Source organism: Arachis hypogaea, chromosome 19, assembly GCF_003086295.3.
Source record: "Arachis hypogaea cultivar Tifrunner chromosome 19, arahy.Tifrunner.gnm2.J5K5, whole genome shotgun sequence".
Taxonomy (NCBI): Eukaryota; Viridiplantae; Streptophyta; class Magnoliopsida; order Fabales; family Fabaceae; genus Arachis; species Arachis hypogaea.
Genome location: NC_092054.1, coordinates 6,510,372 through 6,532,696, shown reverse-complemented (window position 1 = coordinate 6,532,696; position 22,325 = coordinate 6,510,372). Strand labels below are relative to the sequence as shown.

General features: G+C 37.1%; 3 protein-coding genes across 3 annotated transcripts; 1 reads left to right on the top strand and 2 right to left on the bottom strand.

Moving 5' to 3' along the window:
- Positions 1–1,298: 1,298 nt before the first annotated feature.
- Positions 1,299–2,915, top strand: LOC112775155 (F-box/LRR-repeat protein At3g26922-like). Its single transcript, XM_025818634.2, has 2 exons — positions 1,299–2,373; positions 2,576–2,915. The coding sequence occupies exons 1-2, from the start codon at positions 1,468–1,470 to the stop codon at positions 2,870–2,872; spliced, it is 1,203 nt and encodes a 400-aa protein (XP_025674419.1). The 5' UTR covers positions 1,299–1,467; the 3' UTR covers positions 2,873–2,915.
- Positions 2,916–18,230: 15,315 nt separating this feature from the next.
- LOC140182097 (uncharacterized) lies at positions 18,231–19,415 on the bottom strand. Its single transcript, XM_072228204.1, has one exon. It carries the CDS (start codon positions 19,413–19,415, stop codon positions 18,231–18,233), a length of 1,185 nt encoding a protein of 394 aa, XP_072084305.1.
- A 404-nt stretch (positions 19,416–19,819) lies between these two features.
- LOC112777774 (uncharacterized) lies at positions 19,820–20,632 on the bottom strand. The gene has a single exon (XM_025822164.1). The coding sequence runs from the start codon at positions 20,630–20,632 to the stop codon at positions 19,820–19,822; it is 813 nt and encodes a 270-aa protein (XP_025677949.1).
- Between the last annotated feature and the right edge of the window lie 1,693 nt (positions 20,633–22,325).

Here is a 22,325-nt window from a genome sequence, read left to right as displayed (position 1 = left end):
ACATATTTTATAACGAGAACGTAAAATACAGTTAAATATAGAGTTTAATGATAAAATCTTTAGTTTGATTTCTTATATATTTCAAATATTAACTTGATCGGTTTTTAATTTTAACTTCTTCTTTTATTTATTTATTTTTTAAATTAATCCTATCAAATTTGGTAAGAGTGTTAATGGGTCGGGTAAAATTGAGTTTCTCCTAACTCTAAATATACATCCAGTCTATTTTTTAGACCCTAACTCAATCTTAGATCCGATAAATTCTAAACATTTTCTGGTCACAACTATATATACCGGTCCAAACCAGGTGCAAACCAGATCTTTAAAACTTTAATATTAATTTATAAAAAAATTATTTATAAAGAAATTATTTATGATGCACTTATTTATAAAGAAGACACTTGTTACCGAAAATCAACTATATATACCGGTCCAAACTAGGTAAAAACCAGATCTTTAAAATTTTAATATTATTTATAAAAAAATTATAAAGAAATTATTTATGATGCACTTATTTATAAAGAAGAAACTTGTTACCAAAAAGTTGACATCCATATTTCAACTTAAATTTTTCATAAATTCTAATTTGATGCTTCTTTGATCTATTTTCTAATTCAACAAGTGTAATTAAAAATAAAATAATAAACTTATAATTAATATAACACAATATTAAAATTAATTTAAAACATATATACTTTTTTTAATTCTCTTAGGGTGTACATGAGTCGGGTGAAACCGAGTTTATTTTAACCCGGATCCGGCCTGAAATAATAATCATGTCTATTGTTGAGATTCTTATCCAATCTTAAATATGGTGAAATCACACCAAAGTAATTCTTAAAATATTCAAAATCAGACCTAATCTTCCGGCTTAACCATGTGCACTCCTATGATTTGATAGGATGAAATATCAAATACAAAATAAATAAATCAAAACAAATTCTAGATTTCAACCAAATCGTACCAAACATATAAAATTTAAAATTTAAAATTGAAAATAAAAAATTTTGATTGAAACTCAAACTATATATATTTACAACCAATAAAATACACTTAAATCTAGAATTTTAATAATTAATCTTCAGCTTGATTCCTATATATTTCAAATATTAACTTCTAATTTTAATTTTATCTCCTTTCCTTTTTTTAGAAAAGTGCTAAGAAATCAATAAATTTTATAATTTGTAATCATTAATTAATTATTATTAATATTTTTAATAATATAAAATTAAATTTAATAATATAAGAATAAAATTACTTACTCTTTTTCTGCTGATAACTGCTCACCAAACTCCCTTAAACTTTCTCTATTTTCTATTTTTTATTTTTTTAAATTAAATATCAAATACAATAAATTAACCAAACCCTACCATACGGTATATTTTTCATAATATATATATACCACCACCACCTGTAGAAAAAACCAAAGAAAAAACAGTAACACAACCTTTGCTCTAGTCTACTTCCATGGCGGAACGAGACTCAAAGGCGGCAAAAACAACAACAACACCAATTATATCAGTGGCCGACGACGACATTGACAGAATCAGCAGCTTACCGGACTGTTTACTCTGCCACATCCTCTCCTTCCTCCCAACCCCAACCCCCGTGATTGTCGCCACCACCAGCGTCCTATCTCGCCGGTGGCGGAACGTCTGGAAGGATATGGAAGTCTTCAAGTTCCAACAGAAAAAAAAATCGCAGAAGTCGTTATTTTATTCTGTTAAATCTGTCCTGGCCCTCCGCAGACCAGGCCGTATTCGAAAGTTTCGCCTCCAAAGTGACTTCAGCGAAGCAAACTTAGTAACTGTCAAGAACTGGATCAACGCCGCCATGGGGCCACAACTCGAAGAACTGCACCTTCTCCTCTCAAGAGAAAATAATGATAATCTTCCATTGGCTCCCACTTTATTGATCAGGAACAGTATCGCGGCTCTCTCACGTGAATCGTACCTCTTTTTTCCATCGCTGAAGTCTCTGTCTCTGAATCTCGGATCTACTCGGAATGTGGATGTTCTTCTCTCTCGATGTCCCGTTCTTGAAACTCTGAATCTTAAGCTCTTCATCTCCACGTGTCCTGATCTGCGCGTGCAAAAACTTCGCGTGGCTTCTTCTTCCTTGAAGAGTCTTACCATCACCGCTTTGAGTAACTATGTAATTGAGGGATTTGAGTTAGACGCGCCGTCTCTTGAAAATCTTAGTCTGTTATTCAACAGAGAGTTGGAGGGGTTTTCTGTTCGTAATTTGCACAGCGTGAGAAGCGCGTCTCTTGATTTTTGTGATACAGCTGGTGGTTATTCTGTGATCGAGCTTGCCATGAAAATACTTGAAAAGTGTCGTGTTCTTAAAGATCTTACAGTTCACAGGAGAAAGGTTTGTTTAGTTCACTGCTACTCACATTATTAAAATAATTTTAACTATGAACTTCGATAATAGTTAATTGGTATATGAATACTCAGCTATAAATTTAGTTACGATTTCTAAATTACACTCATACATAGATTATTGAGATTTTTATTTTGGCACTCCAAGCAATGTCTTTGTTATATATTGATTTTTTTTCTCTTGCTTGAAGCATGCATATTCGAAGAGATGGACAGAGCCGATCGAAGTTCCCAGTTCTCTGGTGTCACACTTGGAAAACTTTACATTTTTATTGTTAGATCAATTTAAAGAAGACCGAGAATTTATTACTTATATTCTACAGAAAGGGTTAGTTTTAAAGTCAGTTATTGGATACAATACTGATTGTAATTCATTACTATCTCTCTTTCCAGGTGGATCTAAGAAGTGTCAATTTAACTATGTCCATCCTTATTATCAAGGTTGTAATTTAACGTGGAAACTCATCAGGTGTGTTAACTTTATGTAAAGTTAATAACTGAGAGGCATCAGATCAGATGAAAATTTAGTTAAATCATTTAACGATTTCAATTATCAACTTTATATAAAATTGACTGCATATGAATATATACATCCTTGTTATTTTGCCGTGCTTGAAAGTGTAGCTTATAAAGTTATAATCCTTACTTTAAAATATTTTGGTAACTATATTCTCTAAATATTTAATTTCTATATTTAACTGCTTTTAATTTGATTTCCTCTCACAACTTTTGCAATGAATTTATTTATGGTGTCATTGAGTTATAATTCAAATAGTATAATCTCCTCATACTCACTTAAGAAATTGCAGATTCGAGTCTCTTTATTTTTGTTTAAAAAAAAATGAATTGATTCATGGTGGACGTTAAATATAGGAACTATAAAGAAGTAGAGTAGTGCTAGGGAGCCAATGGCCTAAGCGTACAATGGGTACAATGGGCTAAATCTTTGGTTTATGAATAAAATGAACATCATCTATACTATCCAGAGTAACCATCCGGACCATATGTCCTAAAACCACTCATCCCAAAAGCATAACCTGACAGGACAATGTAACACTAATAATCATATCTCTAAAACTTTCTAAACCTTCATTGTACACATTGTACGCTTAGGTCATTGGCTCCCTATACTTTCTCAAAAGATGTAACATAGAGAGGGTGTGAAGAAAAGTGGAGGTGAAAGTAAAAGAATTTAAGAGTTATAATGTGTCTCTCGCAAACCCTTCCCCTCACACCCGCGCCCCACCCCTACTCCCCACAACTCCCCCTCCACCCATTCTCCCCCAAACCACCGCACGCATTTTGGCTCCCTCGTGCATCCGCAATCGCCGCACACATCCGTATTTTGTCGCGCCTCTCCAACCACCACACGTAGCCCACCTTCATCGCGCCTCTATTCTGTCCGTGGTTGCAGGCAGTGTTGGAATAAATTAATTTTCAATATCCCAGATCATCCATATTGAATCATCAAAAATATATATCATACTCGAATGCGGAAGCGTACCTGAATTCATAAACATAAATCATACGACAGGAAGAGTTTGGATCTTGTGGTTCTTTCGATCTTCCTCAACCAAAGCCTTCTGTATTTCTAGGAGGCTGAACTGCAACTCTTTTGATGGGGAAAGAGTAACAAAGGCGGCTTTGGTATATTGGGGACCGAAACCCTGAAGGTCTATTTATATTTGAGCATGACACCCATTAAACTCTTAAGCCCAAATAAAATAGTATCTAAACCCCAAAAGATAATATATCTAAAATCCAAAAAGATAATTATCTAAGGAACAAAAGATAATATCTGGTTTTATTCTCATTTAATTCCAAATCAAAAGTAATAATGACTTATTCAATTTAGCATTTATAACAATAAATGAGATCACCATTATATAAGTCATTTAATTTTGAAATAGCATAATTTGTGATTATAATTAATATATGTATTGCCCACAAATAAGTTAGGAAATCAAATAATTTCCTAACAATCTCCCACTTGGGCTATACATATATTATTTCTTGACATAATCACATCTTTATAAACTTTATGCGCGCATCTGAATGTTATTTCTTTCATTACTTTAACAATCTGGTCCGTCTCATACATTAGATATGGAACTACCGCAGCTTTTATCACATTAAATGCCGTGACTAAACCACGCCAATCACCATCCTAATATACTTAACGACATAGATCAAATTTGGATGAGTAATATGGAAATTACATGCCAAGTGATCTCATGCATGTCTATTTCCAGCTGGTCCAACTTTATTGAGATCAAACATAATATAAATATTGCAAAATGAACATTTCACATAACATGAAATAAACCATCAACTTAATTCTGCAGAAAAATAACTCAATATCTGTCATAGGACATATAGCATAAACTCCCACTAAACCAAGACATCACAACTATTGACACCCATCCGAGCAGTGTGCTCTTGAAAGACTTTAGGGATCAATTCCTTGGTTAATGAGTCTGCTAGCATATACTCTGTTTCTATATTTCCTATGGAAATCTGTTTTTCTTGAATTTTCTCCTTGACAACTAAGAACTTGATGTCTGTATGCTTCGATTTTGTCAAGCTCTTATTGTTATTGGAGTATAGTACTACTGACTTATTGTCACAAAATATCTTTAATAGCCTTTCAATGTCATCCACTATATGAAGCTTAGTGACAAAGTTTCGCAACCATATGCCATGAAATTGGAATCAGAGTACCTAATGATCTCCAAATTTTCTGATCTCCGATAAGTAAGCATGTAATCCTTTGTTCTCTTTAAATAACGCATTACGCGTTAAACAGCTATCCAATGATCCATGTCCGGATTGCTCAAGTATCTACCCAACACTCCCACCATAAATGATATATCGGGATGTGTGCAGACTTGTGCATACATTAAATTCCCTAGTGCTGATGCATAATGTTTATCATGCATTGCTGTCATCTCAAGATCATTTTTAGGGCATTGCTTGAGACTGAAATTGTCTTCTTTAGCTACGGGTGTGTCCATTGGTCTACAACTTTTCATGCCATATCTACTTAAAATCTTTTCGATATAGTTCTTTTGTGACAATCCAAGAATACCTTGAGAGCGATCTCTTAGTATCTCGATTCCTAATACAAAAGAGGCATCACCAAGATCTTTCATTTCGAATTTGTTCGATAGAAATTTCTTAGTTTCATGCAACAAACCTATATCGTTAATGGCAAGTAGAATGTCATCAATAGATAAGACCAAACAGATGTATTTACTCCCACTGAACTTGCGGTATACACACTCATCTATGATATTTACCTCAAAACCATGAGGTAATGACTTGATGAACATGTGATACCATTGACGGGAAGCTTGTTTGAGATCATAGATGTATTTTCTCCTTTCTCTATTAGATCTTCTTAATGACACTTCTTGAGGTTGTTGAGCTTGCTGTATGGGTTGGGGTTGATGAGGATTCTCATCATTTTCTTGTACTGTAGCAGTATCTCGAGCAACAACAATATTCTCATTGTTCTCTTGTACTATAACTGGATCTACAGTAAGATTCTCATTTTGCTCTTGTACTATAACTGTATCTTGAACAACAATAGGCACGAGGACCTGATCATTGTCAGCTACAGAATCCTCATCAAAAGCAACATTCCTAATATTTCCTTCCCCCCAAACTCAACATCCTCAAGAAATCTCGCATTTCCCGTCTCAAAAATAGACCTTGATGCAGGATTGTAAAACTTGTACCCCCGTGAACGCTCAGCGTAACCAACAAAGTAGCAACTAATTGTCCTTGAGTCCAATTTTCTTTCATGCGGCCTATAAGGTCGCGCCTCAGCTGGACATCCCCAAATATGCAAATGCTTTATACTAGGCATTTTCCCAGTCCAAATTTCATATGGGGTTTTGTTAACTGCTTTGCTTGGCACCCTATTAAGGATGTACACTGCGGTCTTTAAGGCTTCTCCCCAGAGTGATTCAGGCAAGGAAGAATGACTAATCATACTTCTCACCATGTCCTTAAGAGTTCGGTTCCTTCGCTCTGCAACACCATTCATGCTAGGTTTGCCTGGCATAGTGTATTGCGGAACAATACCACACTCCTCTAGGAAAAGAGCAAAAGGCCCAGGACGTTGCTCACCTGAACCGTCATATCTTCCGTAGTATTCACCACCACGATCAGATTTGACAGCTTTAATTTTCTTTCCAAGTTGAAGTTCAACTTCAGCTTTGAAAGACTTGAAAACATCCAAGGCTTGGGACTTTTCATGAATTAAATATAGATACCCGTAACGAGAGTAATCATCTATGAACGTAATAAAGTACCGTTGTCCATTCCAAGAGACAGTAGGGAATGGGCCACATATATCAGTATGTATTAGTTCTAAGACATCTTTAGCTCTCTCGGCATCTAATTTCCTTTCGTTTGTCCTTTTCCCCTTTATGCACTCAATGCAGACTTCAAAGTCCGCCAAATTTAGGGGTCCGAGAATTCCATCCGACACGAGCCTCTGAATTCTCTGTTTAGAGATGTGGCCTAGGTGTTTGTGCCATAATGATGCCGAATTCTCATTCAGTTTTTGTTTTGTACCCGTTTGCAGTATTTCATTATTATAGGAATTTAAGTTAAGCCTATATAGATTATCCACCAAATGACCAGAGCAAATATTATTCGAATTATAAAAGAGACTGACTTTATTGTCTCCGAATGAACAAAAATAACCTGATTTGTCCAAACGAGAAACAGAAACCAAATTTCGTCTAAACAACGGTACATAAAATGTCTCTAATAAATCCAAGTAAAATCCACTCGTGGAACATAATCTAAAGGTTCCTATAGCTTCGACTGCAACTATATTTCCGTCTGCCACGTAGATGTATCTTTCAGCATCACTTGGCGGTAGGCTCCACAGGCAACCCTGCATAGTGACACTTACATGAGTAGTAGCAGCAGAATCTACCCACCAAGTATCAACAGGTACATAACTTAAACTAGCCTCAGAACAAACGAAAGTAAGAATTATACCCTTCTTTACACGCCAAGTGGCATATTTGGTACAATCCTTCTTCATGTGTCCCACCTTCTTACAGAAGAAACAGGTTGAAACTTGATCCTGTTTCTTAGCCTTTTTCTGCTGAGAAGGCGCATCCGCAGTAGTATCACGCTTTCTTTTATACTGAGAAGATAAAGCCATGTGAGCACTGAATTTCTTAGTAAAGAATTTCTCAACATCCTTTAGGAACTGTTTGGCATCTTTATCCTCAGTAATTGAGCCCCGAAACGCCTCATGAATTGAGCGTTTCATGATCATAATGCTCATTCGATTGGATCTCTCCCACTTCTCTATTTTAACCTCATTGAGGTTTTCCGGAGTGGAAGTGGGTTTCTCCTCTCGAAGAACTATATCTAGATCCATACAACCGAGGACAATCTCCACGGTATCTTTCCAAACTTTAAGGTTTGAACCATTCAGCATAGGAATACTGCTAATTTGCGCAGAAACATTGGTAGCTAAAGCCATAGTTTCTGGATTAGAACAAAAAGGAACATGCAGTAAACATTAGTTAATTAATGGGTAAAAAATCCATATTGAGATATCCAGCACAACATTAATTTTCAATCTTTGGATAGAAAAATTAACTGTAAGTGATACTCTCATTGCAGTAATCAAATATTGTCAAAATTCCTGTCACACATTAAGCCTTTCTTTGGACCGACTTAATGCGCACATGGAAACTTAAACTTCGCAACCTATTTATTACCGCATATATTTTCTATTAATTGGCCAAACAATAACCTTCCTTTGGGCCGATTATTGACCGCATAATTAATAGAAAATAAACGGAAGTGTGCAATGCTTATTATTTGGCCAAACAATAAACTTCCTTTGGACCGATTATTGTTCGCATAAATAATAAGTATTACTTTATTCTTAATTGGTTATACCCAAACATGTATTTACTATCAATATGTGTATGTAATTCGGCCAAATATAGACCTTCCTTTGGGCTGACCAATATTCGCATGAATTACATATCATCATATTCCTAATGTTTTGAATAAATTAATTTTCACAAAAGAGGCTACTTTGGCAGCATAATGTTCAATCAATTTATTTCAAAACCAAATCTTTATAAAAGAGATGGGTATAATAATCCTTATATCCCAAAAGGATAATCTATTAATTTGTATTAAATTAATAGCACATAGAATTAAAATTAAAACAATCATAATAATACTCTACTAATATTTTAAAATAAATCAATTATTATTATATCAAAACTGGATACGATAACATATATATTTTGAAACCAAATGCCAAGAGTTCATATACGGTCACAATGAACATAAATATTATGAATGCCATATCATATAAAAGAAGGTAACCAAAATATGCTTGTTATAAGCACGCAATAATATATATATGATGTTGCACGTATATATACAAATAATTGCAATCCAGGGCGTTTGCGTTAAAACAAATAATCTTTGTGCTCCTGGATCAATACCAATTATATATGACACACATACATATATCGATCCAAACAAAATAATATAACGCTGATATTTTTTATGACTAAATCATGGATGGCTCTGATACCACTTGTTGGAATAAATTAATTTTCAATATCCCAGATCATCCATATTGAATCATCAAAAATATATATCATACTCGAATGCGGAAGCGTACCTGAATTCATAAACATAAATTATACGACAGGAAGAGTTTGGATCTTGTGGTTCTTTCGATCTTCCTCAACCAAAGCCTTCTGTATTCCTAGGAGGCTGAACTGCAACTCTTTTGATGGGGAAAGAGTAACAAAGGCGGCTTTGGTATATTGGGGACCGAAACCCTGAAGGTCTATTTATATTTGAGCATGACACCCATTAAACTCTTAAGCCCAAATAAAATAGTATCTAAACCCCAAAAGATAATATATCTAAAATCCAAAAAGATAATTATCTAAGGAACAAAAGATAATATCTAGTTTTATTCTCATTTAATTCCAAATCAAAAGTAATAATGACTTATTCAATTTAGCATTTATAACAATAAATGAGATCACCATTATATAAGTCATTTAATTTTGAAATAGCATAATTTGTGATTATAATTAATATATGTATTGCCCACAAATAAGTTAGGAAATCAAATAATTTCCTAACAGGCAGTCCAGTCTTGTCGTGCTTCCATCGCACCGCTGCAAGCAATCCAGCTTCATCCTCTATTGCACCGCGGTGACTGCCTCTGTCCCACTCTTGTATCGTCGTCTTCCATCGCGTCCCTCCCCTGCCGTCAGTCTTCTTCTCTTTCTCCTTCCCCGATGCGGAACACCCTCCACCCTCCATCAATCATGCGTGTCTTTTGAATTTGATGAATGTTACTTTTTATTGTGTATGAATGTTTTTTGTGTTGCGGTGCTTAGATCCAATGTTACTGACAATATTGAAAGCGTGACAAGAGAGAAAGGAGTAGAGTGCCTACGATAAAAATAGGATAATAGAAAAGATAAAAAATATAATTAAAAATAAAAATGAATAATTATATTGAGATTTTTTTTGTATGTTCAGTGAATTTAAAATGCAGTCCATTATTTATATTATTTGTATTTTCTATTGTCTATATAACAGAATCAAATTGGATTTAAGTTGAAACACATCTTAATATTTGAGTTTGTCTTTTCTATGCAGTCAAACGCAAAGTAATGTTCCATAACTAATAATATATAATTTATATTTTAATTAATATTTTTATATTATATAATATTATTTTTATTCGATAATTATTTATTTACATGAAAAAATAATGAACACGTAATTATTTTATATATATATATATATTAAAAATATTATTTATATATCAAAATTAATTATTATATATTTTTTTATAAATATATATTATTTAATTTATTTTTAATATATATTTTATATTTTAACATATATTTTATACTAATAACTAATTATTGCTAACGAATTATAATTTAAAAGCCAAAAATTAAACAAAATCACATTAATTTATATTAATAATTAATTTTAAATTTTTTAAATTCAAAATTTAAAAAAATTTAAAATTAATTAAGTAAACCTAATTAAAACATATAAAAATCTTCTTCTTCTCTCTCACATTAACCTACCCACCTCCAATAATCACACACACATATCTCTCTCACCAATACTGCTGTGCTTCGTGGTGATGGGTGGGTTTGATTCTTATGCTTCTGTTAACAATGCCATGCTCACGAGTTATAGCAAGGAGGGATTCTTGTGTGAGGCGAAAAGGCTGGTTCATAAGATGGGGCTTGGTGGGAGGGATGAGGTTTCTTGGAACTCGATGATTGTGGTGTGCGGACAACACCGCGAGGGATCGGAAGCGCTAGCACTGTTATGTGAGATGGTTAGGATGAGATTGGAGGTTGACATGTTCACTATGGCTAGTGTTTTGACTGCCTTTACTTCCCTCAAGGATTTGGCAGGGGGATGCAGTTTCATGCTAAGATGATTAAGAGTGGGTTCCATAGAAATTCTCATGTAGGATGTGGTTTGATTGACTTGTACTCGAAGTGTGCAGGGGCATGTTAGAGTGCAGGATGTGGACGATGGAGTTCCTATTTTGTATTCAACACACATGTTTGTAATTAAGGGTTTGTTGCAGATGTTGCTCTCTGTGTTTTGGGATATTAGGTGCCGTTTTGATGATTAAAGAGACTGCAAAATTATAAAAAAAAATATTCATTTAATATGAAAAAAATATCCTAATACTTAACAAAAGAAACATTCAATTATATTTTAGCAAAAATAATTAAATATCTATAAAATTTAAAAAAAAATATGAAATTCTTAAAAAAATAGAGACATTCACATTTGCAATACAAAAAAATTCGAAAAATATATAAAAGAACATCTATTTAGTATGAAAAAGAAACATTCTGATACTTAGCAGAAGAAACATCCATATATATTAACTCGTAGAAATTTGTTAATACCCTTTTGGAGCCACTCGGATAAAGATGCTTAAAACGTCTCGTTTTAAAGATATTTTCAAGTAATTAAAATTTAACACATATAATTGATTAAATCGTGTTATTTTTGTTAAAATTAGGTTAGACAAATTGATTTGACCAAAAAATGGTGAATCAAATCTTGAATTGGTCTAAATTAATATTATTTTTTATAGAAAATGACTAAAATACTTCTATTATATATATTAATTTTAAAAATCCTAAATTTTAACTAATTTTTTTATTTAGGATTTATAGTTTGAATTCAGAATTTATAGTTTATAGACTAAATTTTAAAATTTTAAATTTTACTATTTTAGAGTAAATAATTTAATATTTATAACTTAAATACTAAACAAATCAAATTTTCACGATATTCAAATATAATATTTCTTGTACTTCTTAGAGTACATTTTTAAATTTAAACAAAATCTACTAAATCGTATACTTTTACATACTTGATGATAACTACTCTTCAAGCCATTATTTGAAATGTTTGAAATAGTTCAAAATTAAAAATCTTTTTGATATTTCAACCATAAAATTAATTTTGAATTTCTACATATTTTTATTTGAATCAAACTAACTGAAATCAAATGGCCAACACAACCTAACTAGCACTACTGCCATAGTCAAACAACACAGAACCCGGCTTACAAGACCTTTGACCAAGTCTCTCCCATGCTACCATGGCAGAATCATGTAGCAACAAAAGAAGAAAGCTTTTAGAAGATCCTAAACAAATCAATGAGACAACAACAACAATAGCTCCGTCTAACGGTCAACAAAATTGACAAGATCAGTACTCTACCGGACTCTTTGCTCTGCCACATCCTGTCCTTCCTCCCAACCACAACTTCTGTTGTTGCCACCACCAGCCTCCTCTCTCGCCGGTGGCGCGACCCACCCAATCTTCCTTTACCAATGGCAACGGTGAATCTCAGTACTATTGTACGGCCAACACACCATTATTCGCCTCGGTTGAAAATTTTCTTTCCCTCCGCACGATACGTGGCTTTCGAAAGTCATGGCTTAACGCCGCCATTGGATCCAACCTTGAAGAACTACAGCTCAATCTCTTAGTAGAAGGAAAGCAGAATCTGGTGATGCCTCTCACCATATTCACTTGCACGAAGCTCGTGACTTTAAATTTGCGTACTTTCGGCGTTGCCGTTACAGCACTAGACCAAGTCTCATCCTTTCACCTTCCATCCCTCCAGAGATTGTCTTTGCTTCTCAAATCTTCCAATAACCTCGAAGCTCTTCTTTCCGGTTGTCCAGTTCTTGAAACCCTAAACTTTCAATTATCCACCTATGCCCTAACCCTACTATTGAGTGACTCATTTAAAATTGTAACTGTTCTTACCAGCTTGAGCCGAGGTATAGGTCGTCCTCCCGATAAGGTCGGCAAACTCCTAAGGCGCGATGCGAACCTCGTCGGCAAGGGAAGAGTTGGAGAGGTGGGTACTTGCAAAGGCACTCCGACGCTCAAGTCAATAAGAGAATGTGTATGAAGACTTTTTCTTAGAAAAGATTGCCTACCTCTTTTGTTCCTGTTTCTCTCTTTTATACTTGCTCGGGTAAAGATGATTGTTTTGTCCTAATCGTAACGTCTGGGGAGAGAATTAATCATATGTCCGACGTTATGGAAATAAATGCCGATTATTGCAAATGTTCGGTTATTATCGTGGGTACGTTACCGAGCTATAACTCGCAACCGATTTTACTGGTCATATCACAGCCCACAAGCTTAGCCTGGCCTTGAGGAGACGGGTTGAGCTTTTTGACGAGTTATAGCTCGGTATACGGAGCCCCCAGGTCAACGTGGCTCACTCAGGTTTACTTTTAGGGTATAGAGAGGTGCGAAGTAACTTTGAAACATTTTGTTTCATTGGGCGTTGTGCGTAGTCATTATTATGACTTGGTTCAACTTCCAAAGTTACTTCGTAACCGTTCTAAGTGGCTTTAGGTAAACGGCGTGGATTAAATCATGGAACTGAAAGGTTCATTTAATTAGTGGCTTAGGTTCAAGATTGACTCTCTGCGTATTCTGTTTAAGTGGGAAGCAGCAGTTTTTCATAGAAGCATGAGTACCAGAGGTTAGTAAACCTTCTTTACTTCTACTGCTTCTAATCTTTCACTGAGAATGGGTGATAAAAAGAAAAAATTGTTACCTCAAGTTGAAAATGATGAGGATTATAGTTGGGTTGAAAAAGACGTTCACATACGTGCTTCCTTGTTTTTTGATATTGAGAGTGTGAACAGGGTAAACCTGGGTAGAATAGTGAGGACTGGGTTTCGGCTGGAACTGCTGCCATGCAGTTGGTCTGATCGTGTTTTTCATAGAAAAAATGATTTTCAAAGCTTTTATATGTACAGTTGTGTCATGGAGGAATTGCGAGTTAAGCTTCCTTTTACTAGCTTTGAGTGTAATGTGTTGAAACAAATGAATTGCGCCCCCTCTCAAATACACCCGAATGGCTGGGCTTTTATCAGATGTTTCCAAGCTCTAATGGATTTTCTTGAAATTGAAGCGGAGCTGGAACTGTTTTTTTTTTTTTTTTTGTTTATTCCAAGCTAAAGGGGTATGGAAGGGTCTGTGGATTAATTTAAATAGTACTCCAGATTTTTCTGTCTTCAAGCTTTATAAATCGTCTTTTAAAGATTTCAAAGAAATGTTTCTGAAAGTAAAATCGGTTGATGAGGAATTTCCGTTTTACGTTGATGAACATTTGGGGAAAAAATTTCCCATGTACTGGTGTTGCCACCCGCAACACATACTGGGTCCTGAATTCATAAACGGTCGAAATGAATGTATAATTTCGTTTCTGATAGAGATGGTTGGTAAAGGTGGTTTAATCTCGGTTTTTGATCCGCTTTCTTGGGAGGAAGATAAGACTTCTGTTATAAAATATTTCGGTAAGAAGTTGAAAAGATTGTTCTTTGGTTCTGATCTTTAATATCTTTGATGGGCTGACCAAATAATGTTTTTATGTTGCAGCTGGCAACTTTCCTGGGGTAACTGCATCTAGCCTAAGGTCTCGATTTAAGACCAAAAATTTTGAGGGATCGTCATCCAATCAAGACAAGATTGATGGAGGTGCCGAAGTTAATCAGCCCCCGCCGAGGAAGAAGGCGATTGTTTTCAAAAAGAGGAAGTCAGAATCAGTTCTGCCAGAAGAGGTACAAGGTAAGGACGAAAGCGTTCAACTGGAAGATTTATCAAACTTTTTGATAAAACAAGATAGGCTACACGTGTTTGAAGAGGAAGGGGAGGGTTCTTCAGTGTGGAATAAGAAGTTTCCTTTCAATGTTGTGGCCGATGAAGTCGTTCAGACTATGACAAACATTAAGCGAGTGGAGGAAGTGGGGGATATAGGGGTTGATCAATTTCTACAGGTTGTTGTTTTTTTGTTCTGTGTTGTTTGTTTTTTTTTTTTGTATAAGAAACGTGTTTGATAACCAAACATTGACCTGTAAATATCAGGTACTAGGATTTCGATTGGCTAGCATCGGGCAGAGTCAGGAGAAAAAACATAGAAAGTCAATCTGTGAGGCTTCCCTAGTTGCCGAGTTAAAGGAACAATTGTTGCTGAAGGAAACAAGTGTGAGTGATTTAAAGAAAAGGGTGTCTGAGGTTGAAACTGAGTTGAAGGTGGAAAAAGAATGCCATGAAAAGATTTCTGGTTTGTTGAAAAAGAAGGAGAATGACTTGACGAGTTTGAGTGATCAGGTTATCGAGGTGTCGGCGAAAATGAAAGAGCTTGAGAGTCGTAAGGAAGGGGATATCTTAGATGCTTTCGCTGAGGGGTTTCAACGAGCTGTTAATCAAGCAAGGTTTCTAATTCCTGATGGAGATTTTTCCGCTATGGATCCCGGCAAGATAATTCGGGATGGTAAACTTGTTAACGACAAAGAGACTGTCGAGGAGGGAGATGATAATTTGGGTGACTAATATCTTACATATGTAGTGTTAGTAGCTTGTTTTTTGCATAACTGAAAGGTTCACTTAGCTGTTCGAAGTGACTATTTGGCTCCTTTTGCCAAACTTAATGTTCTGTATTTATTGGTAAAAAACTATTTTGATTAGGGTTGTCTGTTTCCTAATCATATATTTTGTTGCCCTGAGTTGGCTTAAACGACAGTTATAATTATGTTTTTCGCGCATTCGTATTATAGTAATGCGACTTTTGATATGATCGGTTCCTCCTTTGAAGGAGTGTAACGTTGTATAGAATAAATTCCTTTCGGAAAAAAGTAATTGGCTTAATGAATATATATGAAATAAAAAGTTACATTTTATTAATACAGTACCTGTACAATATCGTTTCACGGTAAGACAGCCTCATTAAAACCTCCACGAGCAAAAACCCTTTGGGAAAAAATTCTCATGGTAGGAAAAAGAGTACTGGCATGCTGCTTTATTAACTGTAATATCGTTTCAGGGAGCTGACGTTCCATGTGCTAGGAAGTTTAGTGCCATCTATTTCTTCCAATTTGTATGCTCCTCGGCCTAGGACTTCATATATTCTGTACGGACCATCCCATGTTGCTGCGAGTTTCCCATGGGAGGGAGGTCGGCGAGCTTGTTCGGTTTTTCTGAGTACTAAATCACCAATGCTGAAGGATCTTGGGATCACCTTCCGCCCATATCGTCGGCTAAGTTGTTGTTGTAATGCTCGGTGCCGAATGGCTGCTGTTTCTCGGACTTCTTCGATTAGGTCGAGCTCTGCCTGCCGAGCTTGATCGTGTTGTTCGGCTAACGTCTGCATTGAGCCCTGGGACACTTCTATAGGAATCATAGCTTCAGATCCATAGACCAAACGAAATGGGGTTTCCTTGGTTGTCGAATGAGCTGTAGTATTATATGCCCATAGTACTTCTGGGACAAGCTCAGCCCATAATCCTTTTGCATTGTCAAGCTTTTTTCGTAAAGCCTGGAGGATGACCTTATTAGCAGCCTCTGCTAGCCCATTGGACTGTGGATGTTCGACGGAGGAAAAGTACTGCTTTATTTTCAGATTCTGCAAAAAAGTCTTAAAATTTTGGTCGATAAACTGTCGACCATTGTCAGTTGTAATGTGACCGGGTATACCAAATCTGCAAATTATGCTTTTCCAAACAAAGCTTATCATTTGTGTTGATGTGATTTTTGCCAAGGGTTGTGCCTCGATCCATTTAGAAAAGTAATCAATTGCAACTACCAAATATTTTACCTGTCTTGGAGCGATAGGGAATGGTCCTAGAATATCGATTCCCCATTTATCAAATGGCCAGCTTACCACTGAATGATGAAGACGCTCTGCTGGTAGATGAATGATCGGCGAATGCTTCTGACAATTATTACAGGTTCTGACTTTGTGTTTGCTATCTTCCCATATCGTCGGCCAGTAAAAGCCGGCTCGAAGAACTTTCTGTGCTAGGCTTCGAGCTCCGGAGTGTATTCCACAAATGCCCTCGTGGGCCTCGGATAAGACAAGGTCGGCCTCTGACCTGTCCAAACATTTTAACAAAGGTCGAGAGTATCCTCGCCTATACAGAATGTTACTTAACAACGTATAATAGGAGGCATGTCTCCTGAATTTGTTTTTATCTTCAATTTCTTCTGGAATGGATCCAGAACGGAGGTACTGAATGTAAGGCTGTTGCCAACTGTCTTTATTATCAATGTTTAAAACATTAAATGCATCAATGCTTGGTTTATCTAGAGTTGATTGTAAAAGGGTGGCAGTGTGGGCTTGTGTGATTGCTAATTTTGACAGAATATCTGCCCTGTGGTTTTGCTCCCTAGGTATGTGAATAACCTCAATGGTTGAAAAATTTTTTAGAAGTTGTTTGACAATATCTAAGTATTTCAATAAGATCGGGTCTTTTGTTTGAAAACTGTGGTTCACTTGTTGAACGACTAATAATGAATCACAGTAAACTTTTAAATTATCAACATGTAAATCGATGGCTAACCTGAGCCCTGCTATGAGGGCTTCATATTCGGCTTGGTTATTGCTGGCCTTGAATGAGAATCTGAGAGAATGCTCGAGAACTATGCCATCCGAGATTTCGAGTAATATTCCAGCACCAGCACCCTGAGGGTTGGAAGCGCCATCTACGAATAAGGTCCACTCTGTACTTGATGCATCTGAGCATGGTTCCGTGAGTTCAGTAACGAAGTCAACTAAGTATTGGGACTTGATCGACCCTCTTGGCTGATATTGAATGTCAAATTCTGACAGCTCAATGGCCCATTTAATCAGCCTTCCTGCTAGCTCAGGTTTTGAAAGAACCTGCCGTAAAGGTTGTCCAGTTCTAACAATGATCGTGTGGCTCTGGAAATATGGTCGGAGGCGTCTCGATGAGAATACTAGGGCCAAGGCGAGCTTTTCCAACCTTGGGTAGCGAAGCTCGGCGTTCTGTAAGGACTTGCTCACAAAATAGACTGGGTGTTGGGCCTTATCTGTTTCTGTTACAAGAGCAGAACTAATTGCCACATCAGCAATAGACAAATATATGTATAATGGCTCGCCGAACTTTGGTTTTTGTAAAATGGGGGATTTTGAAAGAAATTCTTTTAAGCTCTTGAAAGCCATTTCACAGTTTTGGTTCCATTCAAAATGTTTTGCGTTCTTTTTTAAACATTGGAAAAAGTTTGAGGATTTAGGTGCTAAACATGGTAAAAATCTAGATAGAGCGGCTAATCATCCTGTTAGCCTTTGAACCTCTTTTATTGTGGATGGACTTTGCATGTCGAGTATTGCTTGACATTTCTCTGGATTTGCTTCAATTCCTCGGCTAGTGAGGATGAATCCGAGGAACTTTCCTCCCTGAACCCCGAAGGCGCACTTTTCTGGATTTAACCTCATATTGTATCGTAGGATTTGCCCGAAGATTTGGCTAGGTCCTGGACATGGGAGTCGCCGAGCTTGGTTTTGGCGACCATATCATCAACGTAAACCTCTATATTCCGGCCTATTTGCTGCTCGAAGATCTTATTCATCAACCGTTGATATGTTGCCCCTGCATTCTTTAGGCCAAAAGGCATAACATTATAGCAGTAATTACCATTCTCAGTTATGAAAGCCATTTTTTCTTGATCTGTTGAGTGCATAAGGATCTGGTTATAACCAGAATATGCGTCCATGAAGCTTAAAGTACCGTAACCACAAGAGTTATCAACCAAAGTATCAATACAAGGTAAAGGGTAAGCATCCTTAGGACATGTTTTATTTAGATCAGTGAAATCGACGCACATGCGCCACTTACCATTACTTTTTCTTACCATAACCACATTGGCCAGCCATGTTGTGAACCTGATTTCTCTGATGAAATTGCCGTCGATTAGCTTTTTCACCTCGGCTATTGATGCTTGTCGCTTTTCGGTGCCGAGGTTTCTTTTTTTCTGGGAGATCGGCCGAGCTGCTGGATTGATTGCCAATTTGTGTGTTATAACAGACGGATCTATTTCTGTCATATCAGCAGAGGTCCATGCAAATAGGTCGGCATTTTGCCGTAAGAAACTTGCAAGGCTTTTTCTATCTTCAGTACTCATTGAGGTGCCCACAAAAGTGAACTTCATTGGGTCATCATTTAGAGTGATCTTTGTTAGCTCTTCATTTGGCATAGGCCGATCTTCGAAATCAGCCCGAGGGTCAAGTTCGGCTGGTATTATTTGTTCTGACTTTATGGAGTTGATCTGTGATTGTCCGACTTTTTTGAGGGGCTTTAAGCTCGTGTTATAGCTTTGCCGAGCTTCCTGGAGGTCTCCGTGAATCGTAGCTACCACATTGTCCTGCACAGGGAACTTGACGCAAAGGTGAAGAGTAGATACGATTGCTGCAAATTTATTTAAAAAGGGTCTACCTAAAATGACATTATAAGGGCTAAAACAATCAACTACAAGATATTGAATATCTTGCGTCCTATATAATGGTTGCTCACCGAGTGTGGTTTGTAACCACACCGATCCCAGTACAGGAACTCGTTCTCCTGAGAATCCGACCAAGTCTCCAAAGTACGGCTGCAGAATATTATTGCTCAGCTTCATCTTTTCAAAGGTTGTGAAAAATAAGACATCCGCACTGCTTCCTGGGTCGAGTAAAACCTTTCTTACTATCAGGTCTCCTAAGTGAATAGAGATGACAACAGGGTCATCTAGGTTGGTATCGACACCATTGAAGTCGGCTGATCTGAAGGTCACTGCTGGGACATTCGTCAGTGGCGAGGATTGTTTGGGGCATCCGTTACTGCCAGCATGGCTCTATAAGTGCATTTTCGGGCCGAGCTTGTGTGTCCTCCTCCAGTGTAACCCCCTGAAATACAATTTATTACTCCTCTAGGTTGGGCCGGTGCTTTTTCCTTTCCTTTTGAGGATGTGCCAGCTGCTGATGTATCGGGGGCGGGGATAGTGTTCTTCTGGATATGCCCTGCGATGAATTTGTTGAGATGCCCTTACCTTGCTAGTCTTTCGAGGAGATCTTTAGCAATGACGCATTCGTCGGTTGTGTGTCCGTGTTTCTGGTGAAAAGTGCAATATTTCGATTTGTCAACGCTTTTTGATTCTGGATAATTGCCGGCTTTGCGAGGAGGCTTAATTAGCTTAGAGTTGAGTATCTCCTTGATAATGTCGTCCCTTTTTGTGTTGAATTGAGTGTATGAGTCATAACGAGGGACCGGCTTAAATGCTTTTTTGCCATCCCGGGGTTTATCGTCGTCTTTGCTTGTGGTTGATCTTTCTGTCCTCCTTGCTTGCCTGAGTTCTTCGACATCAATCTGACCTTTGGCTTTCTCATGAAACTCGGCTAAAGTTTTGGGCTTTGTCACAGCGATAGTTTCCTGAAATTTGCCGGGGCGGAGGCCGCTTTTAATGGCGTGGAGGTGGACCTTTGGATGGAGGTCGGGGATCCTCATGGCGACCTTTGTAAAGCGGATGATGTAATCCTTCAGGCTCTCTTGTGGTCCCTGCTTAATAGTCGTTAAATAGTCGGAATTGTGGAGGTATATTGCGGACGCTGCAAAATGGTCTTCAAATTGGCCAGCTAACTCCTGAAAACGGGATATCGAATCTGCAGGCAAAGAGCAAAACCAGTCAAGTGCAGGACCGTCTAAAAAAGATGGAAAACATCGACAAAGAATTGGATCAGATGCACCATTAACAATCATAATAGATCGGAACTTCTTGACATGTTGCTTTGGGTCGCTCAATCCGTCATATAGGGTTAGAGTCGACGGAAGAGTGAATTGTCTGGGGAGCTGAAAGTTCATTATATCTGCTGTAAATGGCCCTGCAAAGTTGTCAGGTTGTTCTTCTTCGTTGTCAGGCTGAGCTTCTTCAATCTGGTGATTTCCTTCATTGTTGCTTGAGGTGTCTCAGAAACATGAGTTCGTTTGTTGTTCTCGTGATCATTATTATTGTGTTCTAAGCGAGCTTGTACCAATTGGGCGAGTTGGTTTTGCATTCTCTGGTTATCCTCCGCCATTCGTTGGTTTGCTTGTTGAAGCTCGGTCACCATCCGTAAAAGCTCGGATGGAGTAGGCGGGGGAGCGTCAGCCATGAGAATGTAAAAAGATTTTGGGGCTTACCACAAGTGATGTTTCAAATTTTCGGGCCCCACGGTGGGCGCCAATGTTCTTACCAGCTTGAGCCGAGGTATAGGTCGTCCTCCCGATAAGGTCGGCAAACTCCTAAGGCGCGATGTAAATCTCGTCGGCAAGGGAAGAGTTGGAGAGGTGGGTACCTGCAAAGGCACTCCGACGCTCAAGTCAATAAGAGAATGTGTATGAAGACTTTTTCTTAGAAAAAATTGCATACCTCTTTTGTTCCTGTTTCTCTCTTTTATACTTGCTCGGGTAAAGATGATTGTTTTGTCCTAGTCGTAACGTTTGGGGAGAGAATTAATCATATGTCCGACGTTATAGAAATAAATGCCGATTATTGCAAATATTCGATTATTATCGTGGGTACGTTACCGAGCTATAACTCGCAACCGATTTTACTGATCATATCAGTAACATTGAAATATTGGAAGAGTTAAATTAAGATTCTAGTTTGGCTTCTTCGGCGATGGAGTTGACTCTAGCTGCTTGTGATCTTATGGATTTTAATCATTTGCTACGACTGCAGCTTACTCTTCAATATTTCGAAAGCGAGGTTGTCATGGACATGCTCGGAAAATGTCATGTGCTTAAAGATCTTACAATTTTGAGGCATCAGGTTTGTTAACTTCTAATTTAATGCAATTATTGTTTGCTCACTACATTTATTTCCATCACTCATAGAAACTACTCTTTTGATCGTCAAATAATTCATATAAGAAAGGTTAAGTATACACAGTGACAGTGACGGAGTTTAAAACAAAATTTTAAGAAAAATATTTAATATAAAAATATAATAATAATATTTATATTAAAATAAAATTTATAAATATAATTATTTTTTTAAATTTGTTAATAATAAGTGTTACGGATCCGACCCACGGATCCTACGCCCGGAATGGTCCCCGAACCCGGTTACCCGGGTCCGACCCGCTTCGCCCTTCTAGAAGGCTCGGAACTGGCCCTCTAGAGCTCCTAACCAACTTTCAAATTCAAACGTCTCCCTTATCTTAGCCAAACAAGATAAGATAAGATAACTACCATCACCTATAAATAGAGGACTCAGGTCCCTCCAGGTATTCATTCATTCCTCACACCTTATACCTCTTAGATCCATTCTGACTTGAGCGTCGGAGTGTCTTTGCAGGTACCTCCCCCCATTGCTCCAGTCAAGTGATCCGGCATCTGCCTCAACCCGCAAGTTCTCAATCCATCTCTCAACCCGTACCAGAGACATCTTGTACATTGGCGCCGTCTGTGGGGACTTTGCAACGTTGTGGCGGCTTGGCGGATAACCCAGAAGAGCAATCATCAAACTCAGATTTCTTGCGTGTAACTGAGAGCAAAAAGGAATAATGTTTTC